The sequence below is a fragment of the Garra rufa genome, chromosome 10 (assembly GCF_049309525.1).
Source record: "Garra rufa chromosome 10, GarRuf1.0, whole genome shotgun sequence".
In the NCBI taxonomy this organism is placed as follows: Eukaryota; Metazoa; Chordata; class Actinopteri; order Cypriniformes; family Cyprinidae; genus Garra; species Garra rufa.
The window spans coordinates 42,585,208-42,601,263 of record NC_133370.1 but is presented as its reverse complement, the minus strand read 5'-3'; the positions used below and the strand labels follow the sequence as shown (position 1 = coordinate 42,601,263).

Sequence of the window (16,056 nt, the reverse complement as noted above, 5' to 3'; positions counted from 1 at the left end):
ATTCATAAGTCCCTTGTTTGTCCTGATCAGTTAAACTGACCGCTGTTCTTCAGAAAAATCCTTCAGGTCCCACAAATTTTTTGGTTTTGATGCATTTTTGTGTATTTGAACCCTTTCCAACAATGACTGTATGATTTTGAGATCCATCTTTTTTTTCACACTGAGGACAACTGAAGGACTCATATGCAACTATTACAGAAGGTTCAGGCACTGCTCCTTTAGAAGGAAACATTATGCATTAAAAGCCAGGGGTGTAAACTTTTGAACAGAAAGAAGATGTATACGTTTTTTGTATTTTGCCTAAATATCTTCTTTTTTTTCCTTTAGTACTGCCCTTCAGACGCTACAGAAGATACTTCATGTTTCTCAGAAGACTAAGTAAGTTCAATGTACCCTGATCTTTAAATTCAAAAAGTTGTCACCCCCCGGCTCTTAATGCATCATGTTTCCTTCTGAAGCATCAGTGAGCGATTGAATCCTCTGTAATAGTTGCATATGAGTCCCTCAGTTGTCTTCAGTGTGAAAAGATGGATCTCAAAATCATACAGTCATTGTTGAAAAGGTTTCAAATACACAAAAGTGTTAAAAAACCAAAGAATCACTAAAACCTGAAGGATTTTTTTTCTGAAGAACAGCAGGCAGTTGAACTGTTCAGGACAAACAAGGGGCTCATGAACAACTATCACTAAACAAAAAAACACACAGCTGTGGATCATTCAGTTAACAACACAGCATTAAGAATCAAGTGTATGTAAACTTTTGAACAGGGTCATTTTTATAAATTCAACTATTATTTTCTCTTGTGGACTACATTTTCTTTTATGTTAAATATTATGTTCAGGACAGTACTAAATAAAAATGAACATGCATTTTGTATGATCCCTCTAATTTTGGTAAAACAATTACCATTTGGCAGATTCTTCAAGGTGTATGTAAACTTTTGACCTCAACAACTTATTCATTAGCTATTAGTACCTATTTTTTAGACACTAGTGTATAAGATTTTCATTTTAGTAGTACAGTTTTAATTTAACAATAGCTATATTCTGACTAGTCATTTCATGTTTTTTTAAAGCAATTAAAATGAACAAGATAAACCTTTTAACAGTAACAAACTAACACTTATTACTAATAAAATTCTAAATAGTAAAAGTACAAGGTAACATTTTAGATTAGGGAACACTATTCGCTATTAACTAGTTGCTTATTAGCATACACTATTACTATAACAATGTACTATCTTACATTGTTTTTTACTAATTGTCTAGATCCCTTATACCTAAATGTAACTGCTACAACTACCTTACTATCAATTAGCAGTAATTAGGAGATTATTGAGGGAAAACTCAATAGTGAATATGTGTTCTAATCTAAAGTGTTTTATTAAAAGTAAGAGTAATATAAATATTAGTAACTTTTAGGGAATCAGTGTTAAAATATATGTTATACATTTTATATATCATGATATGTGACATATAAATATAACAGAATATTGAATCTATGTTTACTGCCATTTGGCTTTATTTGCATTCATTTGAAAATTCTGTGTGCTATCTATTGGTTTTTGTATAATTATTACACCCAAGATATGTATAATTCATTATTTAATATCCCATAATGGCATGTAAATATATATTCTTCTCCTTTTCTAGATCATTTTACCAAAAATAAAATAAAATAAAATTGCACACACAAAAACTATCCAATAATGCCATACTTTATTACTGTAGAATTGTATAACCAAACTTATTGTCCTTCTCGCACAGCATAATCCCAATCAGAACTGACTAACAAGTGTGTGGTGAAGTCAATTTAAAACTTCATTCAGCAACCAGCCAGTTGTTCCTCAATCAGACCTCTTTATTTTTCAGCACTTGATGAATTGATGTGTGACCTCATAGATCCCTACAGACTCATTGGCTTTCTCGTCGTAGTCTGTCCAGTCCTGAAACATGGAAGAGAGACTGTTACGATCTCCTGAATGAACTGGAAAGTGTGATTTGACTGAGAGAATTGAATTCTTACTTTCTCTTGCAGGTTGATTTCAGGGAACTGGGTGGTTGTCTCTGCTCCGCCAGCAGCAAAACCAGCCTGTAAAATAAAATGGTGAATGTTTATGTTTTATTTACAGTGCCTTGCAAAAGTATTCATACCCCTTCATTTTTTCCACACTTTGTTTTGTTGCAGCATTATGTTAAACTGCTTTAAATTAGTTTCCCCCACATCAATTTACACTCCATACACCATAATAATGAGAAAGCAAAAACCAGATTTGCACATTTTACAAATTTATTAAAAATAAAACACTGAAATAAGTACATTGCATAAGTATTCATACCCTTAACTCAGTACATAGTTGAAGCACCTTTACAGCCTCAAGTCTTTTTGGGTCTGATGTGACAAGCTTTACACATCTGCATTTGTAAATTATCTGCCATTCTTTGCCTCACCTTTTCACCTCTCAAGCTCTGTCAGCTTGGATTGGGGGCTGGCAGACATTTTCTAGAGTCCTAGTTGTTCCAATCGTCTTCCATTATGGATAATGGAGGCTTCAAGCTTCTGTGAACCTTCAATGCAGCAGATTTTTTCTGAACTCTTCCCTAGATCATTGCCTTAACACAAGTCTGTCACTGAGCTCTGCAGGCAGTTATCTCAACCTCAGGACTTGGTTTTTGCTCTGATATGTATTTTCAGCTGTTAGACCTTTTCTGAGAGGTGTGTGTCTTTCTAAATCATACTCATTCAAATGAATTTGCCAGAGTTTAACTCCACTCGAAGTGTAGTAACATCTAGAAGCAATATGAATGCTCCTGAGCTAAATTTCGAGTGTCCCAGAAACGGGATCTTTTCAGTTTTTTATTTCTAATAAATTTGCAAAGTTGTTACAAACCTGTTTTGTGCTTTGTCATTATGCTGTTTAACATAATGCTGCAACAAAGTGTGAAAAAAATGAAGGGGTATGAATACTTTTGCAAGGCACTGTAGATTAGAGTAAAGTTTCTGAAGAACATTTGACAACTGTATAATTATATACAGCCCTATTTAAAAGTTTAGGGTTCGCAAGATTTTTATGCTTTTAAAATACGTCTTTGCTCGCCAAGGCTGCAATTATGTGAATCAAACTATACTGCCCTCCAAAGGCAAAAAGCAGTAACTACACATTTGGTCAAAATTCAGTTAAGGCTTAAAATGGACTTTGTGACAACTGTTTTGTCTTGTGGCAAACTCTCCTGGTTCAATTGTGTCCCGTTTCAGAGATGACAGATTAGAGATGAGAGTTTCAACATGTTTGACTAGCTGTTGTAAAATCTTTAAAGGCATTTTTCTCAGTTTCAGTGTTGGCGTAGTTACTGCACTTTGCCTTTGGAGGGCAGTATAATAAAATATAGAAATATTTTGAATAATACTACAAAAACTGTTTCTATTTAAATACATTTTAAAATATAATTTATTTCTGTGATGCAAAGCTACATTTTCAGCGTCATTACTGTAGTCTTCAGTTTCACATGATCCTGCAGAAATTATTCAAATATCCTGATTTGCTGCTCAAGAAACATTTCTTATTATTATAATGCTAAAAAAGGTATTTTTGTGGAGACCAAAACCTTTTTTTCAGGATTATTTTATCATTTTAAAGTTTAAAAAAAGCAGCATTTATTTGAAAATAAATATTTTTGGTAACAACTTTTTTGTAAATGTCTTCACTGTTGAGTAATTTAATGTGTCCTTGCTGAATCAATACTTTTATTCATTTACAAATATACACTATACTATACCATAGGAATATCTCACCTGTGGTTGAAAATCGACTGGTTCCAGGCCTCGACACTCAAACTGGACAATTGTCTTAAACCTTTCACTGTCTTCTGCCTTCAGATGAGAAAATACATATACTGGCACAACTGAGCAAATAATATACATTACCTTTCAGAACTTTGGGATTAGTATGATTCTTTTTAATGTTTTTTAAAGAAGTCATCAAAGTTCCATTTATTTGATAAAAAATACAGTAAAAAGTAATATTGTGAGATATTATTGCAATTTAAAATAACAGTTTTCTATTTTAATGTACTTTAAAATAAAAAAAAATGTATTTCTGTGATGCAAAGCTGAATTTTCAGCATCATTACTTCAGTCTTCAGTGTCACATGATCCTTCAGAAATCATTCTAATATGCTGATGTATTATCAATGTAGGAAACGTGACACTAAAGATCCCGGAAAAGTGATGCTTTGTATCACAGGAATAAATTCTATTTTAAAGTATATTAAAATAGAAACCACCATTTTAAATTGCAATAATAATTCACAATATTACTGTTTTTTTCTGTATTTTTTTATCAAATAATCACAAAGTTGATGAGCAGAAAAGACTTATTTAAAAAACATTTAAAATTTTGAACAGCAGTTTATGCAACTGCATTCTTCATTTGGTACATTGTGGCTTGCAAAACAAAAAAACATGTAGTCTGTCTTACATTGTAAGGTGTAATTGTGTCCTTCAGGATATCTGGAAACAGAAAGACATCCAGTTAAGACCAATAAGCCATTCATATGCACTTACCCAACCAAAAGTATACAAAAGAAGATATTATTGTGCAAACTATCAGGAGCATTTTATCACCACATTTAATAGCTAGTAGGTTGATTACCTATGGAGTTTTCCCGAGAACATAACTTGCACTTCTGCACCATGCTAGCACTCCCTCGTCCTCCTTTCAATGGCATACTGTCCTGAAGTGAGGAAAAGTGATCACTATACAGATGTTTATTTCTATTATTCTATAACATGTACAAATCCTTATTCCGTTCAAAAGTTTTTAACACCTTTGGCTCTTAATGCATAGTTTTTCCTTCTAAAACATCATTGAGTGTTTAAATCTTCTGTAATAGTTGCATATGAGTCCCTCAGTTGTCCTCAGTGTGAAAAGATGGATCTCAAAGTCACACAGTCACTGTTGGAAAGTGTTCAAATACACATAAATGCTGACAAAACAAACAAACAAAAGAACCTGAAAGATTTTTCTGAAGAACAGCAGGAAGTTTAACTGTTCAGGACAAACAAGGGACTCGTGAATAAATATCACTTAAAAAAACCACTGTGGATCATTCATGTAACAACACAGTACTAAGAATCAAGTGTATGTAAACTTTTGAACTGGATCATTTTTATAAATTCACTACTACTTTTTCTTGTGGACTTTATGTAAACATATTTTTTGTGAAATGTCTTATTCAGGTCAGTACTAAATTAAAAATAAAATGCATCTATGATCAAAAGTAACTAAGTAACTAACTAAGCTATTTTATGGATGGTAACTGTAAGATTATTACTGAAATCTTATTAGTAATTAGTTACACTACTAATTACTGCAAAAAGTAATATTATTACAGTAACTAAATTACAAGTAACTACTTACTGCCCAACACTGATCTTTACTGTAAAAAGCATCAAAACATCTTGCAACAATATTAGTAGATGATGCAAACCAGTTACTGGCCACATGTCCCTCACTTTGCAACCTACCAGTAAGGTGATATACTGCCATTTATCCGACACCTCACCACAATTCCCACATTTAAGCTGCAAGGACAGAAGTCAGTTATTAAATTTCAGTTTTCAGTACAATTATCAGTACATTATCAGTATTCATCACATTATGAATGATTCTAAGTAGTATACAAGTATTTACAAGTTGATTTATTTCAGTAATTCAACTCAAATTGTGAAACTCGTGTATTAAATAAATTCAATGCACACAGACTGAAGTAGTTTAAGTCTTTGGTTCTTTTAAATGTCAGGATTTGGCACACGTTTAACAAAACTCACCAATTGACTCAACAAATTAGAATATAGTGACATGCTGATCAGATTATCAACTCAAAACACCTGCGAAGGTTTCCTGAGCCGTCAAAATGGTCTCTCAGATTGGTTCACTAGGCTACACAATCATGGGGAAGACTGCTGATCTGACAGTTGTCCAGAAGACTATCATTGACACCCTTCACAAGGAGGGTAAGCCACAAACATTCATTGCCAAAGAAGCTGGCTGTTCACAGAGTGCTGTATCCAAGCATGTTAACAGAAAGTTGAGTGGAAGAGAAAAGTGTGGAAGAAAAAGATGCACAACCAACTGAGAGAACCACAGCCTTGAGAGGCTGGTCAAACTAAATTGATTCAAGAATTTGGGTGAACTTCACAAGGACTGGACTGAAGCTGGGATCAAGGTATCCAGATGTGTCAAGGAATTTGGCTACAGTTGTTGTATTCCTCTTGTTAAGCCTCTCCTGAACCACAGAAAACGTCCAAAGTCCTCTTTTCAGATGAGAGCAAGTTTTGTATTTCATTTGGAAACCAAGGCCCTAGAGTCTGGAGGAGGGGTGGAGAAGCTCATAGCCCAAGTTGCTTGAAGTCCAGTGTTAATTTTCCACAGTCTGTGATGATTTGGGGTGCAATGTGATCTGCTGGTTTTGGTCCACTGTGTTTTTGAAAACCAAAGTCACTGCACCCATTTAAAAATTAGTTTAGAGCACTTTATGCTTCCTTCTGCTGACCAGCTTTTTAAAGATGCTGATTTCATTTTCCAGCAGGATTTGGCACCTGCCCACACTGCCAAAAGCACCAAAAGTTGGTTAAATGACCATGGTGTTGGTGTGCTTGACTGGCCAACAAACTCACCAGACCTGAACCCCACAGAGAATCTATGGGGTATTGTCAAGAGAAAAATGAGAAACAAGAGACCAAAATATGCAGATGAGCTGAAGGCCACTGTCAGAGAAAACTGGGCTTCCATACAACCTCAGCAATGCCACAGACTGATCACCTCCATGCTACACTGTATTGACGCAGTAATTAAAGCAAAAGGAGCCCTTAACAAATATTGAGTACATATACAGTAAATGAACATACTTTCCAGAAGGCCAACAATGCACTAAAAATGTTTTTATTGGTCTTATGAAGTATTCAAATTTGTTGAGATTAACTACTTCAGTCTGTGTGCATTGAATTCATTTAATACACGAGTTTCAGTTATATTTTTAGTTTCAAAACTATATTTTGAGTACATAGTTTTCTCACTTTCCATTAAAAACAGTCAACTGCTTACAGCATTATTATTTTCTGTGCGCAAAACAACTGTAACTGTGTCTGCTAATACAGTCAATCCACTGACAGCATGTCACACGAACACACTTTACCTTTAAATACCAGCGGAAATCATCTCCCTCCGGCCTCACGTTTGTAACGTTTTCCAAAGTGGCTTTAAACTGCAATCCAAATTTCTATAAACAAAAGTAAATAGTTAGTTGAACGACTATTCATTGATATTTATTTAAAGTATCCAGTGCTTTTACACACATACCCCCATATTGAGCCACGCCTCTGCTGCCTCACGTCATCCAGTTACGTATAAAGAACTCGACGGATGCCACTAAAGCAGCTCCGCCTAGCGGACATACGGGGTATTACACGTACGACACGATGTGAAAGAGTATAACAAAGACGCATAAACAGTTTATAGTTTTATTATTTTATTCCACCACGATGTAATGGATTATTCATCAACAAAATCAGACGTATATAAGTAATCCAGTGAAAAAAAATCGTAGAAAATTACGGGGGAAAGTAAACACAGGCTTACTTAAGTAGTTTGCACAGGGTTACTAAAACAACTATAATTCAAGTAATCTGTTTTTTTGGTGTTAATAATGGTGTTCGAGGTATTTAATGTAATCCCTGACTTTATCTGGGAATTGGGTCTGTAGTAATTGGGGTAAAATACTCTGTATGCACACTGAGATATTGTAAATATAGTCAAAAAACATGACAAAGTGTCACGTCAAATGTACAAAACACTACAATTGTAAGAACCACATAAGATTGACATTCAACTAGAAATCTACAAAGAGACAATATAAATGCTACCGTACCATATTGCCATCATTACGAAACCACACATCTCTTCAATCACACAAACGTAAAAGGTCCTCAAATATGAGGTACTAGGGTTTTTCTTTTGTGGATGGAACCCACCCAACCTGAGCTCTGACTTCAAGTATGTATGCAAATAGCACTGCAAACAAAAGTTGTCTCTACTTCCAGTCTTGACAAAACGTTCCATACTATTCATTTATTTTCTGAGCAGCTGAGAAAGCAGTTAGACAATGCTGACAGGACAGGCTGAGTGTGAGATCAGACCTTCCAACAAACATATAGCACTTTCAAAACCCTGTAACGGCAAACAATTATTCACAACCACAACATTTCAAATGCAAAATTCAATAGTGACAATAACAAAGGCATTTCAGCTCCTGCATCCCTTCATTGTTATTTGATGAATGGGATGTACACTGGTATTATTCAGTTCTGCCCTCTCCTCAATGGAGGGAAGGGCTACAGTAAGGTCAGTGAGGTCGACTCGACTCGGATGTCCGTCTTTGTCTGGGGGTTCCCTGGCCGTTCTGAAAACCGTTCTGTCGTTTGGTGAATCCTCCGTTCAGGATATCCTGAATATGCTGCACAATCAGATTAATAGCCACTAAAGAGAATAGTAGATAAAAACATCAAGTTACTTAATATCTCTGCAGTGTGCATTTCATATTAAATACCTGACTAGGGACTCACCGAGATTGTCTGCTCCTCGGGGGATGATGACATCTGCATACTTTTTGGTCTGCAAATATAAATGTAAAAGATTATTTACGGCACAAAAATGGAGTAGCAGTTGGTTTCAAGTTAGTAATACAAATACGTTTTCACCTAAAAACGCCTATAAGTAGTAATTAAGAGAGGTGAGGTTTATTTCAGAAAGGTACTCACAGGAAGACAGAACTCCTCAAAGGCTGGCTTCACAAAGGTGATGTACTGGCTCAGAACCTGCTCCAGCTCTCTGCCTCTCTCACTGATGTCCCTCAACACTGTTAGAAACAAGGAAACACACAGTTAGAATATAGTGCTGGGCTATAACCAAATTTTAACACTCATTTACCTCAAAGCTATTATTGCTGGAAGTTTGGTGCAAAAGTGTTTCATAAATTACATCAAAATGCCTGATTGTTTGAAATAATCAAGCATGTCACATACAAATAAAAGGAACTTGAGCTTATTGAATTATTTAATGATTTTCATACACAATATATAAAAGTCATATTTAACATAATGATAATTATTTTCCAGTTTAATACTGTAAAGCAGCTTTGACAATCTGTATTGTAATTTTTATATTTCTATTGTAATATTTCACTGTTTTAGTAATTTTAGTACTTAAACTTACACTACTAGTCAAAAGATTTCTTTTCTTTTTTTTTTAAGTATCTTCAGCTCACCAAGCCTGCATTTATTTGATCCAAAGTACAACAAAAACTGTTTACTTTTTAAATATATTTTAAAATGTAATTTATTCCTGTGATTTCAAAGTTTAATTTTTAGCATCATTACTCCAATCACATTAACCTTTCAGAAATCCTTCAAATATGCTAATTTGCTGCTCAAAGAAAAATTGTTATTATGTTGAAAACAGAATTAGAATTATCATCAAGAGTAAAATTATAAAATATTTCCAGTTTTTGCTGTACTTCAGATTACATAAATGCAGGCTTGTTGAGTAGAAAAGACTTCTTTAAAAAACATTAAAAACCTTGACTGGTAGTGTATTTTATTGCATTTATTTCATAAGCGAACACCTCTAATATATGTACATTTTTAAATATAAAATATTATTATTGTTGTAAAAAAAAAATTATATATATATATATTTATATTTATTATATTATTATATCATATTTTTTATAAATATGTCACGGTAATACTTAACTAAGCGCACAAAATTTCTTCAGATACTGCACCAGTCATTTAGCCTGGAAAATGTCCAGACCCTAATCTATTAAGATTAAGGGTCTGGCATCGAGCAATGAAAAGGGCCTAACTGGAGGGGCGGCACCAAGCATGCATTTGAAACTCTCACTGCACGCAATTGGATAACGCCACGACCAATCACAACAATCCAGCGGAGCTAACTGATAGATTAAACTCTTGCCGTATCCAGTCGGCAAAACAGCAAAAACGTCCTTCTTGCAAAGGAACGATTCGAGCGTGTTTTTTTGTTCCTCTTTTATATGAAAAGCCGAGTCTAATTCGTTCATTGTAGCGGCCAAAGCCGTTTCAAACAACTGGTGTTCATCTGTTGCTATCTTTCAATGTTTACTAAATGATTCCGGACGTCGCAGCGATGTAGTAATCAGCTTAGCTCGCCTTTGGTCCGCCTACATCAGATACACCGACTTGATTGGCTCCCAGAACTGCTTACGTAATGCAGTAACGTGCATCATTGCTCGATGCCAGAGTGTCTTGCAGAGACAATTCAAATTGTGCTCTCGACAATAATGACAATGCTTTAAGCTATCATATTTGAAAACAAATTCAACATGTAATAAATAATTAATAAATAACTCCAAAATGTATATATATCAAATGTAACCTCACTTTACTGCAACACTGCACACCTGCAGCTGTGCAGTTTTTGTTCTTTTAATTAATGTTGTGGTACTCTCGTCCAATACATAGAAGAGAAGAAAATGTTGAATAAAGTCATTATTTTGGGTATAAAATGAGTTGAACCACTGAAAAAACAAAATAATAACAAACAAAGCTCATAGACTTACTCTACTTGGAGAAAGACAAAAATCACTACCTATAACCAAACTCAAAAATTGCAAATAAAAACGTCACACAGTGCATCTACCTCTTCGCGAGAGGCGCGTGTCTGGGTCTGTATCCACAAACAGCTTCATCTGAAACAGATCTCGAATCTCCTGCGAGTAGAACATGAGAATGCCCTCAAAAAGAACCACATCTGCTGGATACAGGGTCACAAACTCGTCCTTCCTGTAAGAGGTGTGGAGAACATGATTCACCATCGTGATTCACCCATTACAATATCAAAAATAGCAACTTGTGAAAAGAAAGAGAGAGCAGCGCTGACCTGGAATGGGTAACAAAGTCATAAACTGGGATGTGCACAGTTTTCCCTTGAATGATGTCACGCAGAGTTTTCATGACGAGCTCATTGTCGAAAGCATCTGCGAATGATGGAAACATTGATGAACAGAATATTCTTTGTAGGAATCTATTCAAAAAGACAGCATAATTTTCATCTTTATATGGAACGTCCATAAAAGTAGTCCAAATGACACATCTTCGTAACCAAACATAGTAACCAAAGACGTTGTCTTTTTTTCTCCATGAATATCTCCACTGGCATTTTCTAAAGAAAAGTTCACTTTCAGATCAAAAATGTACAGATAACTTACTCACCCCTTTGTCATCAAAGATGTTCATGTCTTTCTTTCTTCAGTCGAAAAGAAACTATGTCTCTTGAGGAAAACATTTCAGGAATGTTCTCCATATAGTGGACTTCTATGGTGCCTGAGAGCTTGAACTTCCAAACTCTTGAAGCTCTAAACGATCCCAGCCGAGGAAGAAGCAAAACGATTGGTCAATTTCAACAAAACTCACAATTTATATACTTTTTAACCTCTAATGCTCATCTTTTCTAGCTCTGCGATGAGCATGAGTACTCAGTGTACTAAGATTTAATACTAATATTAATAAGACATGTTGAAAAAGTCCCATTTGATTTTTTCCTCCAACTTAAAAATGCTGTTTTACCTTCTTCGCTTGTTCACTTTGTAAACACTGGGTCGGTACTTCTGCAGCAATGTAGGGCAATTTTGAAGTTGGAGGAGAAAATGAGATGGGAGTTTTTCAACAAAATAACTGTATTAAACCAGAGTACACGTGCATCGCAGAGCTTGACAAGGTGAGAATTTTAGGTTAAAAAGTATATAAATTGTAACTGTAGAAATAACCAATCGTTTTATTAGATAAGACCCTCATTCTTTATTTAGAGCCCTTTTGGAGCTCCATTTAAAGTGCATTTTGGAAGTTCAAACTCGTGTGTACCATAGAAGTCCACTATATGGAGAACATTCCTGAAATGTTTTACTCAAAAAACAATTTCTTTACTACTGAAGAAAAAAAAGGCACGAACGTCATCTTGAATGACAAGGGGGTGAGTAAATTATCTGTAAACTTTTGTTCTGACATGAACTGATCTTTAAGTGAACTTCTGACTTCTTTACCAACCCTCAGACAAATAAAGTACCTGGGTGATCGAAGTTGAACTGGCCCTTGAGGGCTTTGGCTTTTTGTTCAGGTGTGAGCTCCCTGTAAAAGCTGTCTTGACTGAGGATGACCACCTGCCGCTGGTGACGGTCAATTTTATTTTGGCCCAACAGCTCCATGATCTTCTCACATACTGAAGACTTAGAAGAGAGAACATAAAACCACTTAGAAAGTGCTAAACTCTAAGCTACCCAGTTCAGATACACACAACCTGAAACCACAGTGTTTGTATTATTAACCCTATGTATCGTATTTGAAACAAACTACTAAAGCCTCGAAATTATCAACATGATGAAAAACCTTTAAAAATCTGCTGGAGGCCTTTTAGTATAAATCTAAAAAAACGGTCAGGTCACACTGAGATCTTGGCTGATTTTAATAAATCTAACATGAAAACTTTATGTGAGACCCTGGATCACAAAACCGGGCATATGTAGCACGGGTGTATTTGTAGCAACGTAGATCAAATTTATACATTTTTGTTATTTGCCAAAAATAATTAAGATATTAAGTACAGATCATGTTCCATTAAGATATTTTGTAAATGTCCTACCATTCATATATCAGACCTAGGTTTTGATTAGTAATACGCATTACTAAGAACTTCATTTGGTCAACTTTAAAACCAATTTCCTCAATATTTAAAATTTTTTGCACTCTTAGATTACAGATTTCCAAACAGACAGTTGTATCTCGGCCAAATATCGACCTAACAAACTATACATCAATGGAAAGCTTATTTAGGCCTAGTCAGCTTTCAGATAATGTGTAAATCTCAATTTCAGAAAACTGACCCTTTTGACTGGTTTTGTGGTCCAGGGTCCCATATTTTGAATAATGTTTAAATATGATTATCCATGTCATTATTTAAAATAACTAGAGCTTTGATCACAAAGCTAAGCATTATTGTGAGATATAGTGGAAAATTAACTCTTCTGACTATGATTTCAGTTAAAGGAACACTCCACTTTTTTTGGAAACAGGCTCATACTCCAACTCCCCCCGAGTTAATAAGTTGAGTTTTACCGTTTTGAAATCCATTCAGCCGTTCTCCTGTTCTGGCAATATCACTTTTCGCATAGATCATTGAATCCTATTAGACCAATATAGCATTCCGTTCCAAAATGACCAATAAGTTTCGATATTTGTCCTATTTAAAACTTGACTCTTCTGTAGTTATATCGTGTACTAAGACCGGCGGAAAATATAAAGCTGCGATTTTCTAGGCCGATAAGATTAGGAACTACACTTCCATTCAGGTGTAATAGTCAAGGAAGTTTGCTGCCATAACATGGCCGAAGGAGGCGGAGTAATATCACGCAGCGCCTGAAATTAGTTCCCAGCTAGGTTAGCATTTGCACATGTGCTGCGTGAGATTACTGCGCCTGCAGTAAATATTACGCCGGAATGGGAGTGTAGTGCCTAAAAAAAAAAAATCGCAGCTTTACATTTTCCGCCGGCATTAGTACACGATGACTACAGAAGAGTCATGTTTTAAATAGGACAAATACCGAAACTTGTTGGTCATTTTTGAACGCGATGCTATTGGTCTAATAGGATTCAATGATCTATGCTAAGCTATGCTAAAAGTGATATCACCAGAACAGGAGAACGGCTGAATGGATTTCAAACGGTAAAATTCGGCCCATTTCCAAAAAAAAGTGGAGTGTTCCTTTAAAGCAAAGTGTTCACCAAAAATTCAAACTGTCTATTTACTTGTTCTCATGTCATTCCAAACCTGTTCGACTTTCTTAGTGTTTTGAATCCATACAACAGATGTCAATTATCATCAACACTTTTTTCCTCCAGTTTCATAGACAAGGCTTAAACCTAGTCCCAGACTAAAAAAGTCTGAGCTGTTTCAACTGAAAGAAACATGAACTGACTGATCTTAAAATATATCGGTGCCTTTGTTTTGTCTCAAGATGCACACTAGTAATGTGTTTTTTTCCAAGGCAAATTTATAAAAAAAATTACTTGAATGTCCTAATCGAACAACGGATTAGTCTAAACCCTGTCTATGAAACCAGGCCTTTGATTACCATTCTTTTAAAACATATTTACGTAAAAAGGGGAGCAAAAGATGACATAAGTGTCAATTTCATGGTGAACCATCCTTTTAACTTGTGCTATATAGATAAAAAAAAACTTTCCCTCTGTCTGTGCAAACATGTGCTGTGAACTGTGGCGAGGTGGAACAGCATGGGGGTGGTCACGTATCCCATAGAAGGAAATTTTGAGGGGAAGCATGGCCTCCATTCACCGGCCAAGCGTGCATTTAAAATCTGGGTTAGTGGGTACTATTTGTTTTTATGATAGACAGACGTTTTGATTCCGCCAATATGTTACTTAAGTGGCATATCTTAAAAACGGCCTATAAACATAAAACAGACGTATTTTGAATAAGCAACGTGGTTTAATCTTTTCACAATCTCACTGGCAATTGTTTAGCGGTGTGGGAGTGAAATTTCCTGCTCATGAAGGTCAGCGGAGGATTAACGAACCCTTGTTGCTAAAATGCGGCAGACGTGCCAAAGTAAACATCCTCCGCTTTTATGACGTCACGTTCCCGCAACTTTCGTTCGCCCACCTACTTAGAGGAAGTAGCACTTTTTTAATAAAAAAAAAAAAAACTAAACAAAGGCGAACCGCTTTTAAATAAGCATGGCGACAAATAAACATAATAAGTCAAATAACCGATTTAGACATTCAAGGTCGATTGCAAGCAATAAACAACAATAGGACGCTCAGTACTTCAAAATGCTGCGCCACGTGGAACAAAAGCATTCCGTTATTGACATTTATACCGATAATAAACAAATCTGAACACTGAAACAAATCTTAATTCAAATGACTAGTTATCGGTTAGTTTAAGTTTGAAATTCTTTTCGCGTTTCGAGTAACTTAATGAAACAAAAGACTTGCCATATGTCAATATAGAAAGCTTTTAAATTATAAGGTGTGTTGATATACACATTTTAAACATGGACGCTCGAATACATTTTAAAATCCAATATGCCGTATTTTTTAAATCACGTTTTTGAATATCATGGGCTGACTAAAGCCACGCGGTCGGTCGCTTGCTGGAGGCACCGGCGTCATTGAAAACCCCCGTTAACCTACATAATAATGGCGGAGTCTGTGCGGTTAATGATAAACACTAAAGCTCAAACCTTTCCGCTGGCGGTGCCTCCCGACACACCGATGAGGAAAGGTTGTCGGATGTTGTGGTCGTTCTCTGCTCTGTCGTTAAGATGTGTTTCACTGTCGCCAGCCATGCTTGCAGTGTGAGCACAGAGTGTGTGTGTGTCGCTATTCTAATAATACACACACAGCGCTCCTCCTCCTGCTGTCCCACTCAATGCTTTTTCCTCAGGAAATAATGCAGAAATTTCCTACATTCATATTTCTGTACATGGGTCATTAAGATGTCAACACCAAAATACATTTACAAACGTGATTTTATGCACATTAAATGTAAGTAAAGCGTCTACTTTGAGGTTTAAAATACATTTTTGGAGGATAAAATGCCAAAATTTGTTTGAAATAATGTTATGTTGTTAGTGTAACAATATTTATGTAAAAATTCTGTCTTGCACAAAAATACGTGTACATATTAAAATATATAAAATAATATTTATAAGGGAGCATATCACATTTTGTTGTGTTTAAAATGAGTATAAAATTCTTACTGACAAATGGGCAAAACCTAGGACAGTGGCAATTTCACCTAATTATTATTTGGCGTCTTTTAATATGTCATACATTGATTTTTGATGTAAATATGCCTGACAAGGTTGTTACACTGAATGACATTTTAGTGGGTTTCTTCTGTAAATTAGGGAAAAATGTTTGATATTTATTTTTTGCTCAGAA

The 16,056-nt window shown here is 35.3% G+C and overlaps 2 protein-coding genes across 2 annotated transcripts; both read right to left on the bottom strand.

Annotated features, from left to right (window-relative positions):
• Positions 1–1,701: 1,701 nt before the first annotated feature.
• On the bottom strand, positions 1,702–7,388 carry czib (CXXC motif containing zinc binding protein). Its single transcript, XM_073849231.1, has 8 exons — positions 7,361–7,388; positions 7,197–7,280; positions 5,527–5,583; positions 4,652–4,733; positions 4,478–4,509; positions 3,793–3,870; positions 2,026–2,091; positions 1,702–1,945 (listed from the first exon to the last, which is right to left on the bottom strand). Exons 1-8 carry the CDS (start codon positions 7,364–7,366, stop codon positions 1,868–1,870), a joined length of 483 nt encoding a protein of 160 aa, XP_073705332.1. The 5' UTR covers positions 7,367–7,388; the 3' UTR covers positions 1,702–1,867.
• Positions 7,389–8,113: 725 nt separating this feature from the next.
• Positions 8,114–15,481, bottom strand: uck2b (uridine-cytidine kinase 2b). Its single transcript, XM_073849759.1, has 7 exons — positions 15,354–15,481; positions 12,161–12,320; positions 10,979–11,075; positions 10,739–10,881; positions 8,818–8,915; positions 8,623–8,671; positions 8,114–8,536 (listed from the first exon to the last, which is right to left on the bottom strand). The coding sequence occupies exons 1-7, from the start codon at positions 15,456–15,458 to the stop codon at positions 8,403–8,405; spliced, it is 786 nt and encodes a 261-aa protein (XP_073705860.1). The 5' UTR covers positions 15,459–15,481; the 3' UTR covers positions 8,114–8,402.
• Between the last annotated feature and the right edge of the window lie 575 nt (positions 15,482–16,056).